This window comes from Suncus etruscus, chromosome 16, assembly GCF_024139225.1.
Source record: "Suncus etruscus isolate mSunEtr1 chromosome 16, mSunEtr1.pri.cur, whole genome shotgun sequence".
In the NCBI taxonomy this organism is placed as follows: Eukaryota; Metazoa; Chordata; class Mammalia; order Eulipotyphla; family Soricidae; genus Suncus; species Suncus etruscus.
The window spans coordinates 84,003,887-84,023,770 of NC_064863.1; the positions used below are offsets into that span (position 1 = coordinate 84,003,887).

General features: G+C 37.6%; 1 protein-coding gene and 2 non-coding genes across 3 annotated transcripts in view; 2 read left to right on the forward strand and 1 right to left on the reverse strand.

Annotated features, from left to right (window-relative positions):
- Positions 1–19,884, reverse strand: part of UNC5C (unc-5 netrin receptor C) — a 196,488-nt gene that overhangs the window by 94,743 nt on the left and 81,861 nt on the right. Inside the window, exon 5 of the mRNA XM_049789892.1 lies at positions 5,949–6,129. Coding sequence (XP_049645849.1) covers positions 5,949–6,129 — 181 coding nt within the window. The remainder of the gene's footprint in view (positions 1–5,948; positions 6,130–19,884) is intronic.
- On the forward strand, positions 4,852–4,989 carry LOC126032748 (small nucleolar RNA SNORA51). Its single transcript, XR_007503964.1, has one exon. It is a non-coding gene; the product is annotated as a small nucleolar RNA SNORA51 (small nucleolar RNA).
- LOC126033326 (small nucleolar RNA SNORA51) lies at positions 14,533–14,665 on the forward strand. Its single transcript, XR_007504434.1, has one exon. It is a non-coding gene; the product is annotated as a small nucleolar RNA SNORA51 (small nucleolar RNA).

Sequence of the window (19,884 nt, forward strand, 5' to 3'; positions counted from 1 at the left end):
TCAGCTTAGAAAATTTATAGACTCAAAACCCAGTTTAAAAGAAGAGTTGATGTATTTAATTTAAGGGAAGACCAACCCAACCAATGCACCAACTCCTGCAAAATAATGACACTTAATCTCATGACAATAATCTCTATCAATGTCAATGTACAAAATGCACTAATTAAGAGACATAGAGTGACAAAACAAATCAAATTATTAAGTTCAACATTTGGCTACCTGCAAGAAATACAACTGAGTAGTCAGAGCAAACATACACTCAAAGATAATGTGGTTAGAGGACACATATTAAAGCAAACAGCTCCCTTAAAAAGGCTGACATCATCATAATAATATCAGAAAATACCGTCTCTAGGCGTAAAAAGATTGTAAGAGACAGAGATGTACATTTTTCAGTAATCAAGGGATATGTAGAACAGAAAGAAATCACACTACCAAATAAATATACATTCAATGAGGGGCCAGCAAAATATTTAAAACAATTGCTGATAAATTTGAAGAAAACACACAACAACAACATAATAGTTGGAGATTTCAACACTGCCCGGTCACCCCTACTAGGTCAACCAGATTAAAACTAAATAAGGATAGATTGGCTCTGAAAGAAGGAATGGTAGAGTGACTTAGTAGATATATAAATAGGGTTCATCATCCCCCAAAAGCTGAATACACATTTTTCACCAATGTACATGGGACATTCTTCAAGATAGACCATATGCTGGGGCACAAAATATACCTCCATAAAATAAAGAGGATAAAAATTGTATCACTGCTCAGGCCATGATGCACTGAAAAGTTAAGTGAATTACAAGCAAAACCAGAGAAAAAATTTTAATACCTGAAAATTAAACAGCTCACTACTGAACAGTGAGTTAGAGAAGAAATCAAAGAGGAAATCAAAATATTCTTGGAAACAAATGAAAATGAAAATATGAGTTATCAGAATTTGTGGGACACAACAAAGGCAATAATATGAAGAGGAAAATTTATAGTATTGCAAGCATTTACAGGAAGGAAGAAAGAAAGGGCCTACATAAAACATGTTACAGCTTAAATTGGAAAGTTATCTAGAAAATGAACCAAAAAATAGACAGATGGAAGGAAATAAAGGTCAGAGCAGAAAATAATGAACTGGAAACCCAAAAACTTAATGAAGGCAAGAGTGGGTTCTTAAAAAAAAAAAGAAAAAAAGAAGAGAAATAAACCATTAGCGAAAATCACATAAAAAAGCTTAATAAATTGAATTAGAAATGAAAAGAGGTTACTAAAGATAATAGAGAAACTCAAAGGGTACTCAGATATTACTTGAAGAAATTTTATGCTCAAAATAGGAGAAACTGGAAAAAAATGGATGAATTCTTGAACTTCTATATCCTCCCAAAGTTGAACCAAGATGATCTGGAATAGATATATCTAATAGACTAATATCTAATATCTAATAATATCTAATAGACCTATCACTATTGGGGAAGTTGAAAAGTAATCAAAAGTCTGCCAAAATACAAAAGGCCAAGTTCAGATGGATTCACTATTGAATTCTTTCAAACTTTTAAAGAAAACCTATTGACAATTCTCTTCCAACTCTTGCAGGAAATTGAAGAAACAGAAATAGTCCCAAATAGTTTCTATAAAGTACTTTGGAGCCAGCTTAACTAAACAGCTGAAAGACCTACATAAAGAAAAGTACAAATCACTGTTTCAAGAAATAAGAGAGGACATAAAGAAATGGAAATATTTACCCTGATTATGGATAGGGAGAATTAACATAATTAAAATGACAATATTTCCCAAGATAATCTACAGATTTAATGCAATGCTTCTAAGAATACCATAATATTTTTCAAGAAGTGGATCGAACACTCCTGAAATTCAACTGGAATAATAAATGCCCACAAATAGCTAAAGAATTCTTTGGGAAAAAAGAAGACAGGAGACATGAATTTCCCCAAATTTAAATTGAACTATAAAGCAATAGTCATTAAAATAGCATGGTATTGAAATAAAGATCAATTGAATCGATCAGTTGAATAGACTTAAGTATTCTGAGAATGACCTCAGGTACATAGTCAATTAGTTTTTGATAAAAAGGCAAGAAATATGAACTGAGCAAGGAAAGCCCCTTCAACAAGTGTTGTTGGGTAAAATAGTCAACTACATAAAAAGTGAACACGGAACTCTCTTTAACACCATGCACAAAGATTAAATCAAAATGGATCAAAGACCTTGGTATTGTACCTAAAACTATAAGGTACATAGAGGAAATGTAGGCAGAACACTCCATGGCATTAAAGCTTAAGGTACCTTCAAGATAAACAACACTGTCAAGGAAAGCCAAGCAGAAATAAATGGGAATAAAACAAACTTAGAAGCTTCTACACTTCAAAGAAACAGTGATGTTCAGAATACAAAAGCTACTCATAGAATGGGAGAAACTTATCATTAAACACCTATCATATATATATATATATATATATATATATATATGATATATAGGGTACTGGAAGAACTTCACAAGAAACAAACATCTAACTCCATTAAAAATGGGAGAAGTAGATCGCTCTTGATGCCTAATGGATTAAAAACTGAGGTGAAGAGTTTTAATAAAGTGGGAAATCGGGTTGGGATTGAGAGGTGAAGGGATAGTCACATTTCTAAAGGGGGAGAGCGAATAGTATATGGGAGGGGCTATATTCACTATAGGCATGGGTTGTTTACAATTTAGGTTTGGCTATCATGGAGGAGTCCTATCTGTGTGTGCACATGCCCACATATAAACATACTCCAATAAGTAATTACCCAGCACCCAAGCACAGGGACACTCAATCACTCAGACCCACACCTCGTCCCTGGCAAGAAACTACAACCAACACCCATCCTGACTCATGCTGTGTGGACCTCCTTATCACCTCTCCCAAGTGTGGACTGTTGTTTGATACCGGACTCAGTTCCAAAAGGATCCCCACTGCAATAACTCTACCCAAGACCTCTCTGCCATAAATCTTTGTTCAATCTTAAGTAGACCAGGGTGTGTGATGAAAAAGCTCCCTGGATTCAACACCCCACAAGAAAATCTCAGAAGACAATAGGTAGCCTATACTTCCTTCATAAGTTTAAGACTCATATACTACCTCTTAATCTGTTTTTCTCTAAATGTAAGGTAGTCTCCTGCATCATTTTGTTCCTTTAATTACTCTTTAAAATTCATTTTAAAAATTCTCTTTTCTTTATATATATGTCAGTATATATATTTTTATTTTATGTCTTGTTTTTGTTTTCTTCTCTTTCCACCCCAAATGCACCAGCAATATAATGTAGCACTATTTTTTCCTGCAAAGGCATATAAAAAAGGGAAAATCTTACATATAAAAAAAGCTCTTATCTATGAGGGATAAGAACTCATATTTTTTTACAATACAGAGGCACCTCCCACCTTGAACATATGTTATGTGGACCCAAATTAGACCCCAGGTGATTAGACACCAACCGTCCAACCTTGAACCCTGGATCCCAGACATAGAAACAGCATAGTTCCCCACAACAGCTCCAGGAACCAAACCCCCTCTGGGATATCCTTAATACTGCTCTGGCACCAACATGTGCCAGTTTTGATATGATATCCTGAAAACAAGGAAATGAGAACAACTTGATTGAAGAGCAGGTTGTCTTACCTCACCATCTAACAATAAAACAAAACAATGAGACTTGTCATCCTTTGATTTGTGTAATAGCCAAGATCACTATCTATAGATGACTGACTGTGACAACCATGACTGGGCAGAACGTATCCTGGGACCAATAAAAAAGCCCTAGTCTAGGTTTTGGCCTACTATCTGTACAACAACCAAGATCTCTAATCCAGAGGTCTGACTGAGACAACTGCAACAGAACGGGTCTTCTGGAAACATAACAAAAGACTCTATCTCAGGTTTCATCCTAGGATTAGCGCAATGACCAAGACCACCAACTACAGAAGACTGATTAAAATGGCAGTGAGAAAACAGAATTTCTAAAACTGCAAAGAAAGACTTCATCATAAGCTCCATTCCTTGACCTGTGCAGATACTAAAATCTCTAGATACAGAGGCCTGATTTTATCACCCTTGACAGAGCAGAAGTCTTCCACACGCCAGAAAAGGACCCAGGGGAGAGTAAATGAACATGCAAGGTGTCTGTAGTTATTCCCATGACAGTATAGTTCAAGGACGGAGAAACCTGTATCTCTTAGGGTCAAGGGAATTCCCTTTCTAATGTCCCCAATATTTACTATGCCTATGCAGGGGGGAAAAAAGCACAAAATAAACTATTTATTTTTTATCTATTTATTTTTATTTATTTTTTTTTTGGTTTTGATATTGTTGTAGTTGTTTCCATTTTTTTTGCACTCTGTTTTGTTTTTATTTAAGGACTGTGGTTATTATGTGGTGCTTGTCTTTATCGCTGTAGTGCTCATTGGATATTTTTGTTTGCTATTTCTTTTTGTAGTGTTGTGGTATTTCTCTTCCTTTTTCTCTCTCTTCTCTCAAACTGATGTTCAGAGCCTCTAAAAACTCTACCTATTTTTGGCTTATTTGATTTTTACCCCATTTTATTCCTTTTCTTTTTCTCAAATAGAACCACATAACTTGAACCATCTAGTTCTGCCTCTCAAATTGAGGGGAAAATAATGGAGGGTACCAAGACCAAACAGTTGTATGATCACTAAGTAGTAGGCTAGACACAAAGGGAACCACTTATACTAGCATCAGGGTGGGTAAGGGTGGGGGATTTGGGATGCAAGCTGGGAATGGGGGTGAAGGAAAACAACTTTGGTGACAAAAATTCCCCTGATTCAATGTTAATATGTACCTAAAATATTACCTTGAAAGTATATAACTACAGGCTGTTTTCTTTACACTGACTGTATAGAAAGAGGAGGTACAGTAAATGCACCCCATATACACCTCAACACAGGCCCTTTGCCTGGTCTGTATTGTGAATTGGGGTACAAAAAATTATTATAAAAATGGGAGAAGTAATTAACAGACACTTCCTCAAAGAAGAAATACAAATGGCCAAAAAGCACATGGAAAATTCTCCACATTACTAATCATCAGGGAGATGCAGATCAAAACAGCGTGTTATCATCTCAAGCCACAGAGACTGGCACACATCACAAAGAACAAGAACATCCAGTGCTAGCTTGGATGCAGGGAGAAAGAAATTAGCATTCACTGCTGGTGGGAATGCAGTCTAGTCCAGCCTTTCAGGAAAACAATATGATACTCCTCAAAAAACTGGAAATTGAGCTTCCTTATGATCAACAATACCACTCAATGGATATAACCTAGGAACATAAAAGCACAATACAAAACTGCCATCTTCATTCCTCTGTTTATTGCAGTGCTATTTAGAGTAGCCAGAATCTGGAAGCAACGTAGGTGCCTAATAAAAAATGAGTGTCTCAAAAAAAGAGAGAAGGGCTGGAAGTTACAGCTCACTTCATGAAGCTCACCACAAACAGGAATGAGTTTAGTTAGAGAAATAACTACATTTTGAACTATCCTAATAATGAGAACGTATGAGGGTTATAGAAAGCCTGTCTAGAGTACAGGCGGGGGTCGGGTGGGGAGGAGGGAGATTTGGGACATTGGCGATGGGAATGTTGCACTGGTGATGGGTGGTGTTCTTTACATGACTGAAACCCAAACACAATCATGTATGTAATCAAGGTGTTTAAATAAAATATATTAAAAAAAGAAAAGGAAAATAAAGAGTTGACCTACTCCTGGAGTTACAAAAAAATGAGTGTCTATGGGACTGGAGAAATAGCAGCAAAACATCCTGGGCTTAATGAAAAGTGAATGAGAATAGCATGGGAAATGAAAGGGGTCTCAACATGGACATTTCAATATTGAAGTATGAAACTTTGTTTGACATAAATTACATGAAGACCTTCAAAGGTCACTCACCATAGACTAGGACAGTTGCTGTTGTACTTTTCCTTTTGGCAACAATGTTCTTGGCAACACATGTGTAGTTTGCTGTATCAGAGAGGCGGGCTTGCTTAATGATGAGATTGTGGTCAATGGTGATGTAAAAGTTCCGGTCTTCAATAGGATCAATGATGTCTTCATTTTTCAGCCATTCCACCTAAGATACACACGAGAAATGGTAACTTATAATTCAAATTCTTCATCAGTTGACTATTTGAATTCCTGTTTATGTTTTAGCTCGTATGAAATGATTATATCCTATGCTATATCTTCACAAGAATCCACATGCATTACCCTTTTTATGTCCTTTCTTTCCTCTTTACCAGAGTAAATTCTTGACTTTCTCAATAATTCCTTATTTTACATATTTATCTATCTCATCCTATCTCACTTCATAATGCTCACCTGGAACCTGCTCACCTGAATCCTTTAATTCACATTCCTATCCTTGGAGAGAAATGTATCTGCATAATACCATGATCAATAGGGTAATCTGACAAATTCATTACAACAGAACTCAACTGAAACTTAATTTTTTTCTCAAATCAGACTTTTTTAAATCACCTTTTCCTAGATAAGAATATCATTCCTTCTCATTCTTTCTCTCTCTCCCTCTCCCCCTCCCCTTTCATTTTTGGGCTACACCCAGGGCACTTAGGAGTTACTTCTGGCTCTGCGGAGGATCCAACTGGGATCAGCCATGTGTACAACAAGACTTCTACTTATTGTGCTATCACTCCAGCCTCCCCCTTTTGTTTTTTGCAACGGACTTCCTGTCTCTATTCTAATTTTCATTTTTGGCCTTTGATAGCCAATTCTCAATATGCAGTTAATCCCTCAGTAAATAACAATGCAACATAACATTGTTGCTCCACTGATTTGCTCTCTCTCAGGGCCAAAGCCAAATTTCTTAAAACCAGACTGGAGATATAATACGATGGGTAGGTGGTTTGCCTTGATGCAGTCAACCTGATTTCCATCCTTGTTACTTCATAAGAGTACTCTGAGCCCCAACAAGAGTGATCCCCAATCACAGAGCCAGGAATAAGCCTGGAGAAACACTGGGTGTGGTATAAACAAAACATGATGCAAAGTCCTCATGACCACCACAAAGGTGTGTTATCTTTGCAATCACTTTTTTCTTCTACTCTATCTTTACAGCAATTTAGTTTCTTTTTGATTCTTGTCCAAATGAGGAGTGAGCCCTGTGATGAGGAGTTTGATAGTGCCCTATTTTTTTTTTTTTACCAATGGTAATAGTGATAGAAATAAACTACCCACTTCTGGTAGTTTGTTCACTTCATTTCTTTAGGCCTTTACTCAAATATTATCTTCACAATAAACCTATAAAATGATAATAATTAGGCAGAGAACTTGCACAGGAGTCATGGAGCATGCATGCAGCCGACCACATTTGGATTCTGATACCATTAGCTATGACCCTGGAACCCTAATGGCACTGGAGAGGCCTGGAAAAATCTCTGGCAAAAAAGGGCACCTTGCATTGAATCAGAACTAGTTAGCTAAGAATTTCTAGGAAGAACCCCACCTTACTCAGCTCTGCTTGAAAGCCCTTTCCAAAATAAACAAAACAAACAGAAGCGACATCCTAGACTTTTGTCTGCAATCTCTCACCCTTCTCTCCTATTTTAATCATAACGCTTCTTAGTGTCTTAATATAAATGATAATTTCCATGTTTTCGTTCCTGTATCATGTATCAAAATTTAATTCATTTAAAATTAATTCTGACATATTTTTGATAATAATATTCCTGTGTTCAACATTGGTACAGAATACTGCTTACTGTTATATAGTACTGTCAGATAGCACAGATAGTACGTACTTACTTGTATCTGATTAACTTTTTGTTTTGTTTTGGTTTGGTTTGGTGTTTGGGCCACATTTGGCAACGCTCAGGGGTTACTCCTGGCTCTGTGCTCAGGAATGGCTCCTGGCAGGCTCGGGGGACTATATGGGATGCCGGTAATTTAACCCAGGTCCGTTCCATGTTAGCCGCGTGCATGGTAAACACATTACCACTGAGCTCACGCACCAGCCTTCTGATTAATTTCTTAACAAAAACATTACACACTAAGAGGATCAAGTCTATTAGAGATATTTTTAGGCCTTTTTAATATTGGTGTTTACATTGTCAAAATAATCAATAACTTTATTGAGGGCCTTCTTAAACATTCCTTCTAAGTTCATATAACTGTTACTAAGGTTTCCCTGGACATGATGAATAACAGTGTGTGGAGAAAAATGCCATAGTATTGTTCTGCCTAGTAATGTAAATATGTTGGAGAAATTTTGAGAGAATTTTATCTAAAATTCTGAATTTTACTAGAATTTAGAATTTTAGAATTCTCTAGGATTCTGAGAAGAGATCCCCTGTCATTCACTGAATCTAAAAATTCCCAGGACCAGCCTGCTTGAGCCAAGACATCTTTGCAAATAGCATGTTTTTCATTAGAACTACATGTTTGCTGGGCAATTAAAATAAAGGTATTTTGTATCTGAGTAATTTGTATAAACTTTTTTTTAATTTTTTTATTTTTAATTATGAGAACAAGGATGCAAAGAAAGAGGACAAGGTAAAGTTACAGTGGAAGGACAATCACCCATAACATAAGTCTCAGAAGTCCCCTTGCTGATATCTTAACTTTGAAATTTCAGCCAAAGAACATTAAGATAAATAAGACAGAATCCATGTAATTACTTTGTCCCTCAAGTCCCCAGATTGTAACACATTATAATATTTCTTAACAGCACACAAGGCAATCTAAAGCCATAAAACTTACGTAACTCCTTAAACATTACAGGCATAGTATTTTTTTACATTAAATATACAGGCATATTAGCTTAAGTTAACCTCAAATTTTAAGTGGGTTCTTTTTAAGGATTAGAGTCAAAGGAGCACAGTAAAAATGGTGTTAGAGTGGCAAATGTTGTTTGCATAGGCCCACCAAAATATGAGGGACATGGAAAGAAATAACCTTGGCCTAAATACAAAGAGACCAGACCCCTGAAGTTTCCTGGCACAAGACCAACTCTAGGCTCCAGGAAAGCTAGATCGTCCAATCCAAGACATTGTCTGTAGTGCCAACACACTTTTATTTTTCACACAGTCTCTGTTGTTGGTATCCTGTTTCTGTATTAAAGATCCTGGAATCTGCATATCCTACATTGAAGTCAGGATTTGGAGCGTCCTCTCGTTTCACCTCACAATCAAAGGGCAATGCAGGGAGCCCTGTCCTGTAAGCAGGTCATTATTGCTGTTAAGTCTTCTTAGTGTTAAGGGAAGTCTCTTTTGAGCAGGTCGATGTCTGAGCAGTGTAGGGTCTTCCGTAGTAGAGGATTGCTTCCAGGTAATGTTATAGATCAGCATGGATGTTTCGTGGATGGCTTCCCTGGTTCAGGGGTGAATGGAAAATGCCCTTTCTTCTGAGGTCTATGCCAGGTCCTTATGTCAATGTTCAGGGTGTAAGGTCCCTTTGCACTACAAAATTTGTGTGTTCCAATCTCTTTTAGATAGGATCTTATTTGTATGTATAGTATTTTCCCATTTTAATGTGCCTATGCAAAAAATGTGCCTATGTATAAACTTTTAATAAGTAATAATTGAATATAGATGAACACATAAAGCCTAAGCATGAAAAATAGTATTGAGGAACTGGAGCAACAGTGCAGCTGTAAAGGCGCTTGCCTTGAGCATGGCCAACACAGGACAGACCCCAATTCGAATCCCGTCATCCTCATATGGTCCTCCAAGCCTGCCAGGAGTGACTTCTGAGTGCAGAGTCACACCACTAGGTGTGACCCAAAAAACAAAAAACAAATAAAAAACACCAAAAAATCAAAATCAAAAACTCTAAAGTAATATTGCAACAAATGTTATTCCAACAAATAAAGGATATTCATATGCAAGAGTGTGCTTAAGGAATTTTGAATCAGAACAAAAACCAGTAAGCATCCCGGCATCCCATATGGTCTGAGTCTGCCAGGAGCCATTCCTGAGTACTGTCGAGTGTGGCCCACAAACCAAATCAAACCAAAACAAAACAAAACAAAAAGAAATAAATCAGATACAAGTAAATGCTATCTGTGCTATCAGACATTACTATATAACAGTAAGCACTATTCTGTACCATTGTTGGACACAGGAATATTATCATCAAAAATAGGTCAAAAATAGGTGCTTTTTCTGTTTTGTTTTGACACCACACCCAGCAGCATTTGGGTCATATTTCTCTGTGCTCAGGAATCACTCCTGGCGGGTTCAGGGGTGAAGCATCCGTTCTGAGTTAAGCTGAGAAAGAGGTGACATATGTGAAATAATGAAGGTAAATTGAAGTTCAATGTAAGTGTGAAGAGTACATTTTTTATATTTTATTTAAATACCTTGATTACAAACATGATTCTGGTTGGGTTTCTGTCATGGAAAGAACACCCCCTTCACCAGCGCATCATTCCCATCACCGATGTGCCAATTCTCCCTCCTCCCCACCCCATCCCTGCCTGTACTCTACACAGGCTTTCTATTTCCCTGATACATTTTCATTGTTAGGACAGTTTCTCAATGTAGTTATTTCTCTAACTAAGCTCATCACTCTTTGTGATGAGCTTCATGAGGTGAGCTGTAACTTCCAGCCCTCCTCTCTTTTGTCTTTAAAAATTACTGCAAAAATGTCTTTCATTTTTCTTAAAATACATAGATGAGTGAGGCTATTCTGCGTCTCTCTCTCCCTCTGACTTATTTCACTCAGCAAGATAGATTCTATGTACATTCATGTATAGGAAAATTTCATGACTTCATCTCTTCTGAAGGCTGCATAATATTCCATTGTGTATACCATAATTTCTTTAGCCATTCATCTGTTGAGGGGCATCTTGCTTGTTTCCAGAGTCTTGCTATAGTAAATAGTGCTGCAATGAATATAGGTGTAAAGAAGGAATTTTTGTATTGTGTTTTTGTGTTCCTAGGGTATATTCCTAGGAGTGGTATAGCTGGATCGTATGGGAGCTCGATTTCCAGTTTTTGGAGAAATCTCCATATTGCTTTCCATAAAGGTTGGACTAGACGGCATTCCCACCAGCAGTGGATAAGAGATCTTTTCTCTCCACATCCCTGCCAACACTGCTTGTTCTCATTCTTTATGATGATTGCCAATCTCTGTGGTGTGAAATGATACCTCATAGTTATTTTGATTTGCATCTCCCTGATTATTAGTGATGTGGAGCATTTTTTTCATGTGCCGTTTGGCCATTTGTATTGTGAAGAGTACATTTAAGAAACAAGAGATTCCACTGGTTTCTGACAGTTGAAAGTAAGCTTAGGGAAAGGCAAAGAGGAACAGTGAAGATGAAGAGGGCCTTTCAAGAAAAGGAACCAGCTGGCATACCATATGAAAGGCTAGAGCTTTATGAACATTGGAGAGAAATGTACTGCTAAGTGCATAGTCAGGAGAAGGAAGTATTGTGGATCTTTTTCAGGTGTACAAGGGTACTACAATGCGATGCTATTATATTTGGTCCCAACCCATGGTGTCTACAAGCCAACAAACAGGGTAAGGAGAAGATCATGGCAATTGCAATAATAATAGTCATTGATGGGGGCAGGGACAGGCGTGATTGGAGGAGAACCACACTGTCTGACAGGTAGGGTGGGAGGGTGAAATTTACCAGGCCCGACGGTCAGAGCTCCAGCAGCCACTCTGCCATTATGGGGCAGGGAAAGGCAAAATCGGAGGGAAACCACACTGTCTGACAGGTAGAGTGGGAGGGTGAAATAGACCAGGCCTGACCAGCAGAGCTCTGGCAGCTGCTCCACCATTATGGGGCGGGGGCAGTAATGCTGGGAGAGGAACCACGTGGGCTGAGAGGTAGAGAGGGAGGTAGAAAATGACACAGGCCTGGACATCCACTACATCTTCTGACAGGTGAAGGGAGAGGGGAAATCTTGCTGTGGTTGAGCAGGCAGAGGGGACCTATGCCATGTGGCAGGTAAAGTTAGTGAAGAGTCATGAGGGCAGGGCCAAACCTCAGCAACCTCAGCCATAATACCCACTTAGAGTTGCACTCCGAATGGACCCAGCCCCATGCCACAGGTGAAAAAGGAGGGCTAAAATCTGAAGGCAGTATACTCCAAAAAAAAAAAAAACAAAAAAAACAAACCACCACCAATTGCAAAGAAATATGGGTAAACTAAGGAAGATACTAACAACCAGTGATATGGAGTAAATTCTAGCAAATATCCAAGCCCAACAAAATGCACAGGCCCAATAGATGAGGACCTAAAAGCAGCAACGCAAGCCATGGCAAAATAAATTAAGAAATCACTAGCCATAGTGTTCAAGAAATCCATAGATGAACAAATCAACAAACTCAAAGAAGAAATTACACAGATGATGAGAGAATACATAAAAATGGAATTAAAGGAAATAACAACCATCTTAGAAAGCCATAGTAGCAAAATTGCACAGTTGGAGAATCACATAGAAGAACTTAAAGAAAAACTACAAATCAAAAATGACAAAAGAGCCAATAAGGAAATAAAAGTTAAAGCATTGAAAGAAAAAAGTTAGATATTTAATGAACAAAAAACAAAAGAAATAATCTATGGATTGTAGGAATACCAGAAGGGGAGGAAATAGTGAAAGAGGAAGAACAAGTTGTCAGGTAAATAATAGCAGAAAATTTTCCCACCCTCTGGAAAGAGACTCCAGTGCAAATCCAGGAGTTGAAGAGTCCCTTATAAAATAGAGCCTAATAAATCAACACCAAAGCATATAGCAATTCAGATGGAAAAAAAAACCCAACCAAAAAACAACAACAACAAAAAAAGCAAAGAGAAAGATTAACTCCTTAAAGCAATATGGGAGAAAAAACCCTCAAGTACAAAGGAAGGAACATAAGAATCAAAATAGATCTCCCATTTGAAACAATTCAAGCATGAAGAGTGTAGAATGGCATATTTAAACGACCAAATGAAAGAAACTTTCAGCCTAGACTCCACTACCTGGCAAAACTCTCATTCGTATGGAAGGGAGGACTAAAACATTCTCAAAAAAAATCACAATATTTGCACAAACAAAACCAATAATCTATTCAAAGATGAAATACACAATCAAAACTCCAGATTATAACAACAACCGCCCTACATAATACAACTGCACAACATTCTTCTCTGTCAATAATCTCCTTAAATGTCAGTGGACTAAACTCTCCCATTAAAAGACACATATAATAGAGTTGGATTACGAAACAAAATCCCATTTCTGCTGCCTGCAAGAAACATATCTACAAGTACAGTATAAACAGGCTTAGAATAAAAGAATGGAAATCAATTATTCAAGCCAAATGAAAACAAAAAAAGCTGGGATAGCTATTCTTATATCAGAAAAAATTGCATAAAACCTCAAGAAAGTGATCAGAGACAAAGAGGGTCACTACTTACTGATCAGGAGAACAATAGAACAAGATGTACTAACTCTGGTCAAGCTTCTGCACCTCAAAGGAAACAGTGCCCGGAATACAAGAGCCACCCACTGAGTGGGAGAAACTATTCACCCAATACCCATCAGATAAGGGGTTAATATCCAAAATATACAAGGCACTGACAGAACTTTACAAGAAAAAAAATCTAACCCCATCAAAAAATGGGAAGAAGAAATGAACAGACACTTTGACAAAAAAAGAAATACAAATGGCTAAAAGGCATATGAAAAAATGCTCCACATTACTTATCATCAGGGTGATGCAAATCAAAACAACTATGAGGTACCATCTCATGCCACAGAGATTGGCAGACATCAGGAAAAATGAGAACAAGCAGTGCTGGCAGGGATGTGGAGAGAAAGGAACACTTATTCACTGTTGGTGGAAATGCCATCTGGTCCAACCTTTGTGGAAAGTGATATGGAGTTTTCTCCAAAAGCTGTAAGTTAAGCTTCATATGATCCAGCTATACCACTCCTAGGGATATATCCTAGGAACAGAAAATACAATACAAAAATTACTTTCTCACTCCTATATTCATAGCAGCATTATTTACAATAGCCAGAATCTGGAAACAGCTTAGATGTCCCTCAATAGATGAATGGTTAAAGAAACTATGGTACATATACACAATGGAATATTATGTAGCCATCATAAGAGACGAAGTCATGAAATTTTCCTATATGTGGATGTATATGGAATCTATTATGCTGAGTGAAATAAGTCAGAGGAAAAGAGATAAACGCAGAATGGTATCTCTCATCTATGGGTTTTGAGAAAAATGAAAAACATTTGTTTAATGATTTTCAGAGACAAAATAGAGGAGGACTGGAGGATCCAGCTTCCAACATGAAGCTCACCACAGGGATCATTTAGTGGAGTCACAGAAATAATTACACTGAGGACTATCATAACAAAATCTGACTGAATGAGGGAAGTAGAAAGCCTGTCGAGAGTACAGGCCGGTGGGGGGGGGGGAGGGAGGAAGGACACTTGGGATATTGGTCATGAGAATGTAGCACTGATTAAAGAATCAAAAAAAGAAAAGAAAAGAAAAGATAAGGCCTCCCAATTCTTACCACAGGCTGTGTTCTTTACACTGACTGTATAGAAAGAGGAGGTACGATAAATGCACCCCATATACACCTCAATACGGGCCCTTTGCCTGGTCTGTATTGTGAATTGGGGGACAAAAATATTTATGTACCATGCAGAGACACCAAAATATGTAAGGCATTTGCTCATAAACCTGGAGAAACATATGGAAGGAAATGTAATAGTAGTAGATCTCAATACTCCACTATCACCACTGCACAGATCCACCAGATAGAAAACTAGTAAAGAAAGTAAAGGCCGGGGCCGGAGAGATAGCATGGAGGTAAGGCATTTGCCTTTCATGCAGGAGGTTATTGGTTTGAATCCCGGGGTTCCATATGGTCTCCCATGCCTGTCAGGAGCAATTTCTGAGCCTGGAGCCAGGAATAACCCCTGAGCACTGCCGGTTGTGAACCCCCCCCCCAAAAAAAAGAAAATAAAGGCCTAAATGAGAAATTAGAAGATATAGGGCTAATGGACTTATATAGGGCCCTCTATCCCAGAAAGCAGAATACACATTCTTCTCAAGCACACATGGAACCTTCTCCAGAATAGACAGACCTTAGGATATAAATTTAACTTGCATAAAGTCAGAAATATAAGGATTATTAGAAGCACCCTATAAGATCACTATGCAACCGAGATCAAGATTGACTGTAAAAAAAAACTATGGAGGAGCCGGAGACATAGCATGGAGGTAAGGCATTTGCCCTTCATGCAGAAGATCATCAGTTTGAATCCGGCTTCCCATATGCTCCCCTGTGCCTTCTAGGAGCAATTTCTGAGCATGGAGCCAGGAGTTTCCCCCGAGTACTGCCGGGTGTGACTCAAAAACCACACACAAAAAAAAAACTATGGAGAAAATACAACACCTGGAGATTAAACAACATGCTTCTCAACAACAGGTAGATCAAAGAAAAACTCAAGGAAGAAATAATAAGATTCCTTGAGACAAACGATAATGAAACAAATGGTCAAAATTTGTGGGACACTGCAAAAGTAGTAATTAGGGGGACACTCAAAGCAATATAGACCTATATAAGGAAATAGGAAAATTACAAAATCAACAATTTAAAGGGACACCTTAAGGATCTGGAAAAACGGCAGCAAAGAAACTCGAAAACAACCAGAAGACAAAAAGTAATAAAAATCAGAGCAGAAATAAACAACATAGAAACTAAAAAAACAATACAAAAAATCAATGAGACCTGGATTTGGTTTGTCGAAAGAATACACAAGGTAGACAAACCATTGGCAAGACTCACCCAGAGAGAGAGAGAGAGAGAGAGAGAGAGAGACAGAGAGAGAGAGAGCACCCAAATAAATAGGATCACAAATGAAAGGGGATAGATCACAACAGAGCCCCCAGAAATCCAACATATCGTGAGGACTTATTATGAACAACTATACTCAGTCAGGTTAGAGAACCCAGAAGCAACTGACAGATTTCTGGAAAAATATCATATTACAAGAGAGGATAAGGAGGATGTAGACAACCTAAATAAGCCAATCACATTTGAGAAAACTGGATCAATAATTAAGAAATTTCCCAAGAACAAAAGTCCAGGTCCAGATGGTTTTACAGGTGAATTCTATGAAACATTCCGAGAAGAATTATTACCACTGATACACAGCCTTTTCCAAAACATTGAAAAGACAGTAATCCTTTCTAATTCCTTTTATGAGGCTAATATCACACTCATCCCCAAAGATGGCAAACACACCGCCAAGAAAGAAAACTACAGACTGATCTCACTAATGAACATAGATGCAAAAATCCTCAACACAATCTTAGCAAACCGAATCCAGAGCTACATCAAAAAGATTATACACCATGACCAAGTGGGTTTCATTCCATGAATGCAAGGATGTTTTAATATATGCAAATGACTCAACATCATATACCACATCAACACCAAGAAAGACAAAAAGCACATGATTTTATCACTGGATGCAGAAAAGGCATTTGTCAATATCCAACACCCATTTATTATGAAAACACTCAGCAAAATAGGACTAGAAGGAACCTTCCTCAAGATAGTCACAGCTATCTATAAAAAGCCCACAACCAACATTATCCTTGATGGTAAAAAACTGAAAGCATTTCCACTAAGGTCAGGAACTAGGCAAGGCTTTTCACTCTCTCCACTCTTATTTAATATAGTTTTAGAAGTCCTAGCAATAGTAATCAGACAAGAGAAAAAAATCAAAGGAATCCAAATAGGGAAAGTGGAACTCAAACTATATCTTTTAGCAAATGATATGATTATATACATTGAAAACCCTAAAGAATCCACAGTAAAACTCCTAGAAACAAATAGCCAATACAGCAAAGTGGCCGGCTACATATTCAATACACAAAAACAACAGTGTTCCTCTGTACAAATAATAAAATAAAGGAGAAAGAGATTAAGGAGACATTTTCATTTAAAATAGTATCCAAAGAATCAAATACCTAGAAATGAACCTTACAAGAGAAGTGAAGGGCCTATATCGTGAAAACTTCAAAAGACTTCAGAAAGGAATTGGTGAGGACCTAAGGAAATGGAAGAACATCCCATGCTCATGGGTAGGTAGAATCAACATCATAAAAATGATGATCTTACCTAAACTTCTATATAGATTCAATAAAATCCTTATCCAAATTCAGATATCATTTTTAAGGAAAATCAATTAAAAATTATCAATTATAAAATTCACATGAAACCACATGAGATGCAGGTTAGCCAAATACATATTGCAAAACAAGAAGTGGGGTGCCATCTCTCTACCTAACCTGAAGCTGTACTATAAAGCCATAGTGATCAAAGCAGCATGGTACTGGAACAAAGAAGAGTCTCAGACCAGTGCATTAGAACAGAGTGTCCAGAGAGAAACCCCCAAATATACAGTCAACTAATATTTGATACAGGAGCAAAGAACTTGAAATGGCAGTCTCTTCAAGAAATGGTGTTGGAACAACTGGATAACCACCTGTAAGAAATCAAATATTGATCCATACCTCACACCTTACACAAAAGCCAGCTCAAAATGGATTAAAGATGTTGAAGTTTGTTTAGGAAAAAATTGGCAAAACACTCCAAGACCTATATATCAAAACAGTCTTTGACGATAGAAAGCCAATGGCAAGAAATTTAGCATCAAACCTAAATAAATGGGACTACATCAAAATAAAAAGTTTTTGCATGGCGAAAGAAACTCTACTTAATACTAGAAGACAGTTAATGGAATGGGATAAAATGTTTGCACTCAACACGTCAGATAAAGGGCTGATATCTAGGATATACAAGGCACTCAGAAAGGTGAGCTCCATAAAATCTAATAAAGCCACAGAAAAATGTGGTGAAGAAATAGACACTTCTCTGAAAAAGAACAAAAGATGGCCAACAGACATATGAAAACATGCTCATTGTCACTCATCATTAGGGCAATCCAAATCAAGACAACAATGAGGTATCACCTTACACCAGTGAGGACTGCTCACATCAAAGATAAGGGGACACGCTATGTACCTATAATACTACTGTGAATAATTTGTAAACCACTTTGGTCAAAATAAAAATTATTAATATAAAATATAATGGGACCAAGAAATCTCATCCACTGTTGGTGGGAATGCTGCCTGGTCCAATTCCTATGGAAAACAGTGTGAAGAATGCTCAGTAAACTCAAAATTGAGCTGCCATATGACCCAGCAATAGCTCTACAGGGTATCTATCCCCAAGTAGGAAGGACATTCATCCCAAAGTATATGCACCCTCCACTATTTATAGCAGCACTCAGTGCAATAAACAAGATTTGGAATCAACCTCAATGTCAACAACAGATGAATGGATCATGAAGATGTAGTATTTATACACAATGGCATACTACATAGCATTTAGAATTGATACAGTCATGGATTTTGCAGCAACGTGGGTGGATCTACAAAATATTTTGCTAAGTGAAGTAAACCAGAAGTCGAAGGACAATTATGGAATGATAGCACTTTTCTGAGGTACTTAGAATATACACCATATATACACACATATGTATACACACACACTTATAATACTCCTCTTTCACTTCATCTGTTTTGGTTCTGCTTGGTACAAAAAACTACAAGAAAAAGTCTTGCCTGTGATTAAAGCTAAGGTCAAAACCAGGGCACAGAGATGATGAAAACTGACATTCTCACCCACAAATGCACCAGCAATATAACACTATTTCTTTTTGCACAGGCATACTAAAAAAAGAGGAAATTTTACGTATAGAAACAAGCTCCTGTCTACTAGGGATAGGAATTCAAACATTTTACAATACAGGGGCACCTCCCACCTTGAATATATGTCATGTGGTCCCAACCTAGACTCCATGTGATTAGAAAGTGACCATCCAAGCCCAAACCCTTGATCTCAGACATAGAACTGACACAGTTCTCTGCAACAGCTCCTTGAACCAAACTCCCTCTAGTACATTTTTAATAATGCTCTGATATCAACAAGTGCCAGTTTTGATATGACAACCTGACAATGAGGAAGTGACAACTTGGTCTAAGAGCAGTTTGTCTTACCTCACCTCCTAATGATAAGATGAAATCAGAAGACACGTCATCCTTTGATCTGGGCAAAATCCAAAATCGCTAACTACAGAAGACTGACCGTGACAACCATGACTAGACAGAATCTATCCAGGGACCAATAGTACAAACCTTAGTCTAGGCTTTGGCCTACGACCTTTAACAACCAAGATCTCTAAATCCAGAGGGTTGACTGAGACAACTGCAACTGAGCAGAACTTCTGGAAACATAATGACTCTATCCTAGGCTTCCTTCTAGGATTGGTGCAAAAACCAAGACCACCAACTACAGAAGACTGATTAAAACAACAGTGATTGAATAGAACTTCTAGAACCGTAAAGAAAGACTCAATCCTAGGCTCCTTCCTATGACCTGTGCAAATGCCAAGATCTCTAGTTATAGAGGCCTGATTTTATCATTCACGACGGAGTGGAAAGTTTCCAGACATCACAAAAGGACCTAGGGGAGAGAATAAGAGCATGTATGGAGCCTGTATTTATTCCCATGACTGTATACTTCAAGGGCAGATAAACCATTTATCTCTTAGGTCAAGGGAATTCCCTTTCTAATCTCCCCAATATTTACTGTGCCTCTGCAAAAAAAAATAAGTGCAAATTAATTTTTTGTTATTGTTGTGTTGCCTTTTATTGTGCTTTGTTTTGTTTTTATCTCAGGACCAGTGTTATTGTTTCGTGTTGTCTTTATTGTTGTAGTGCTTATTGCTGTGGTGCTTTTGTTTGTTTTTGTTTGATTTTTAGTG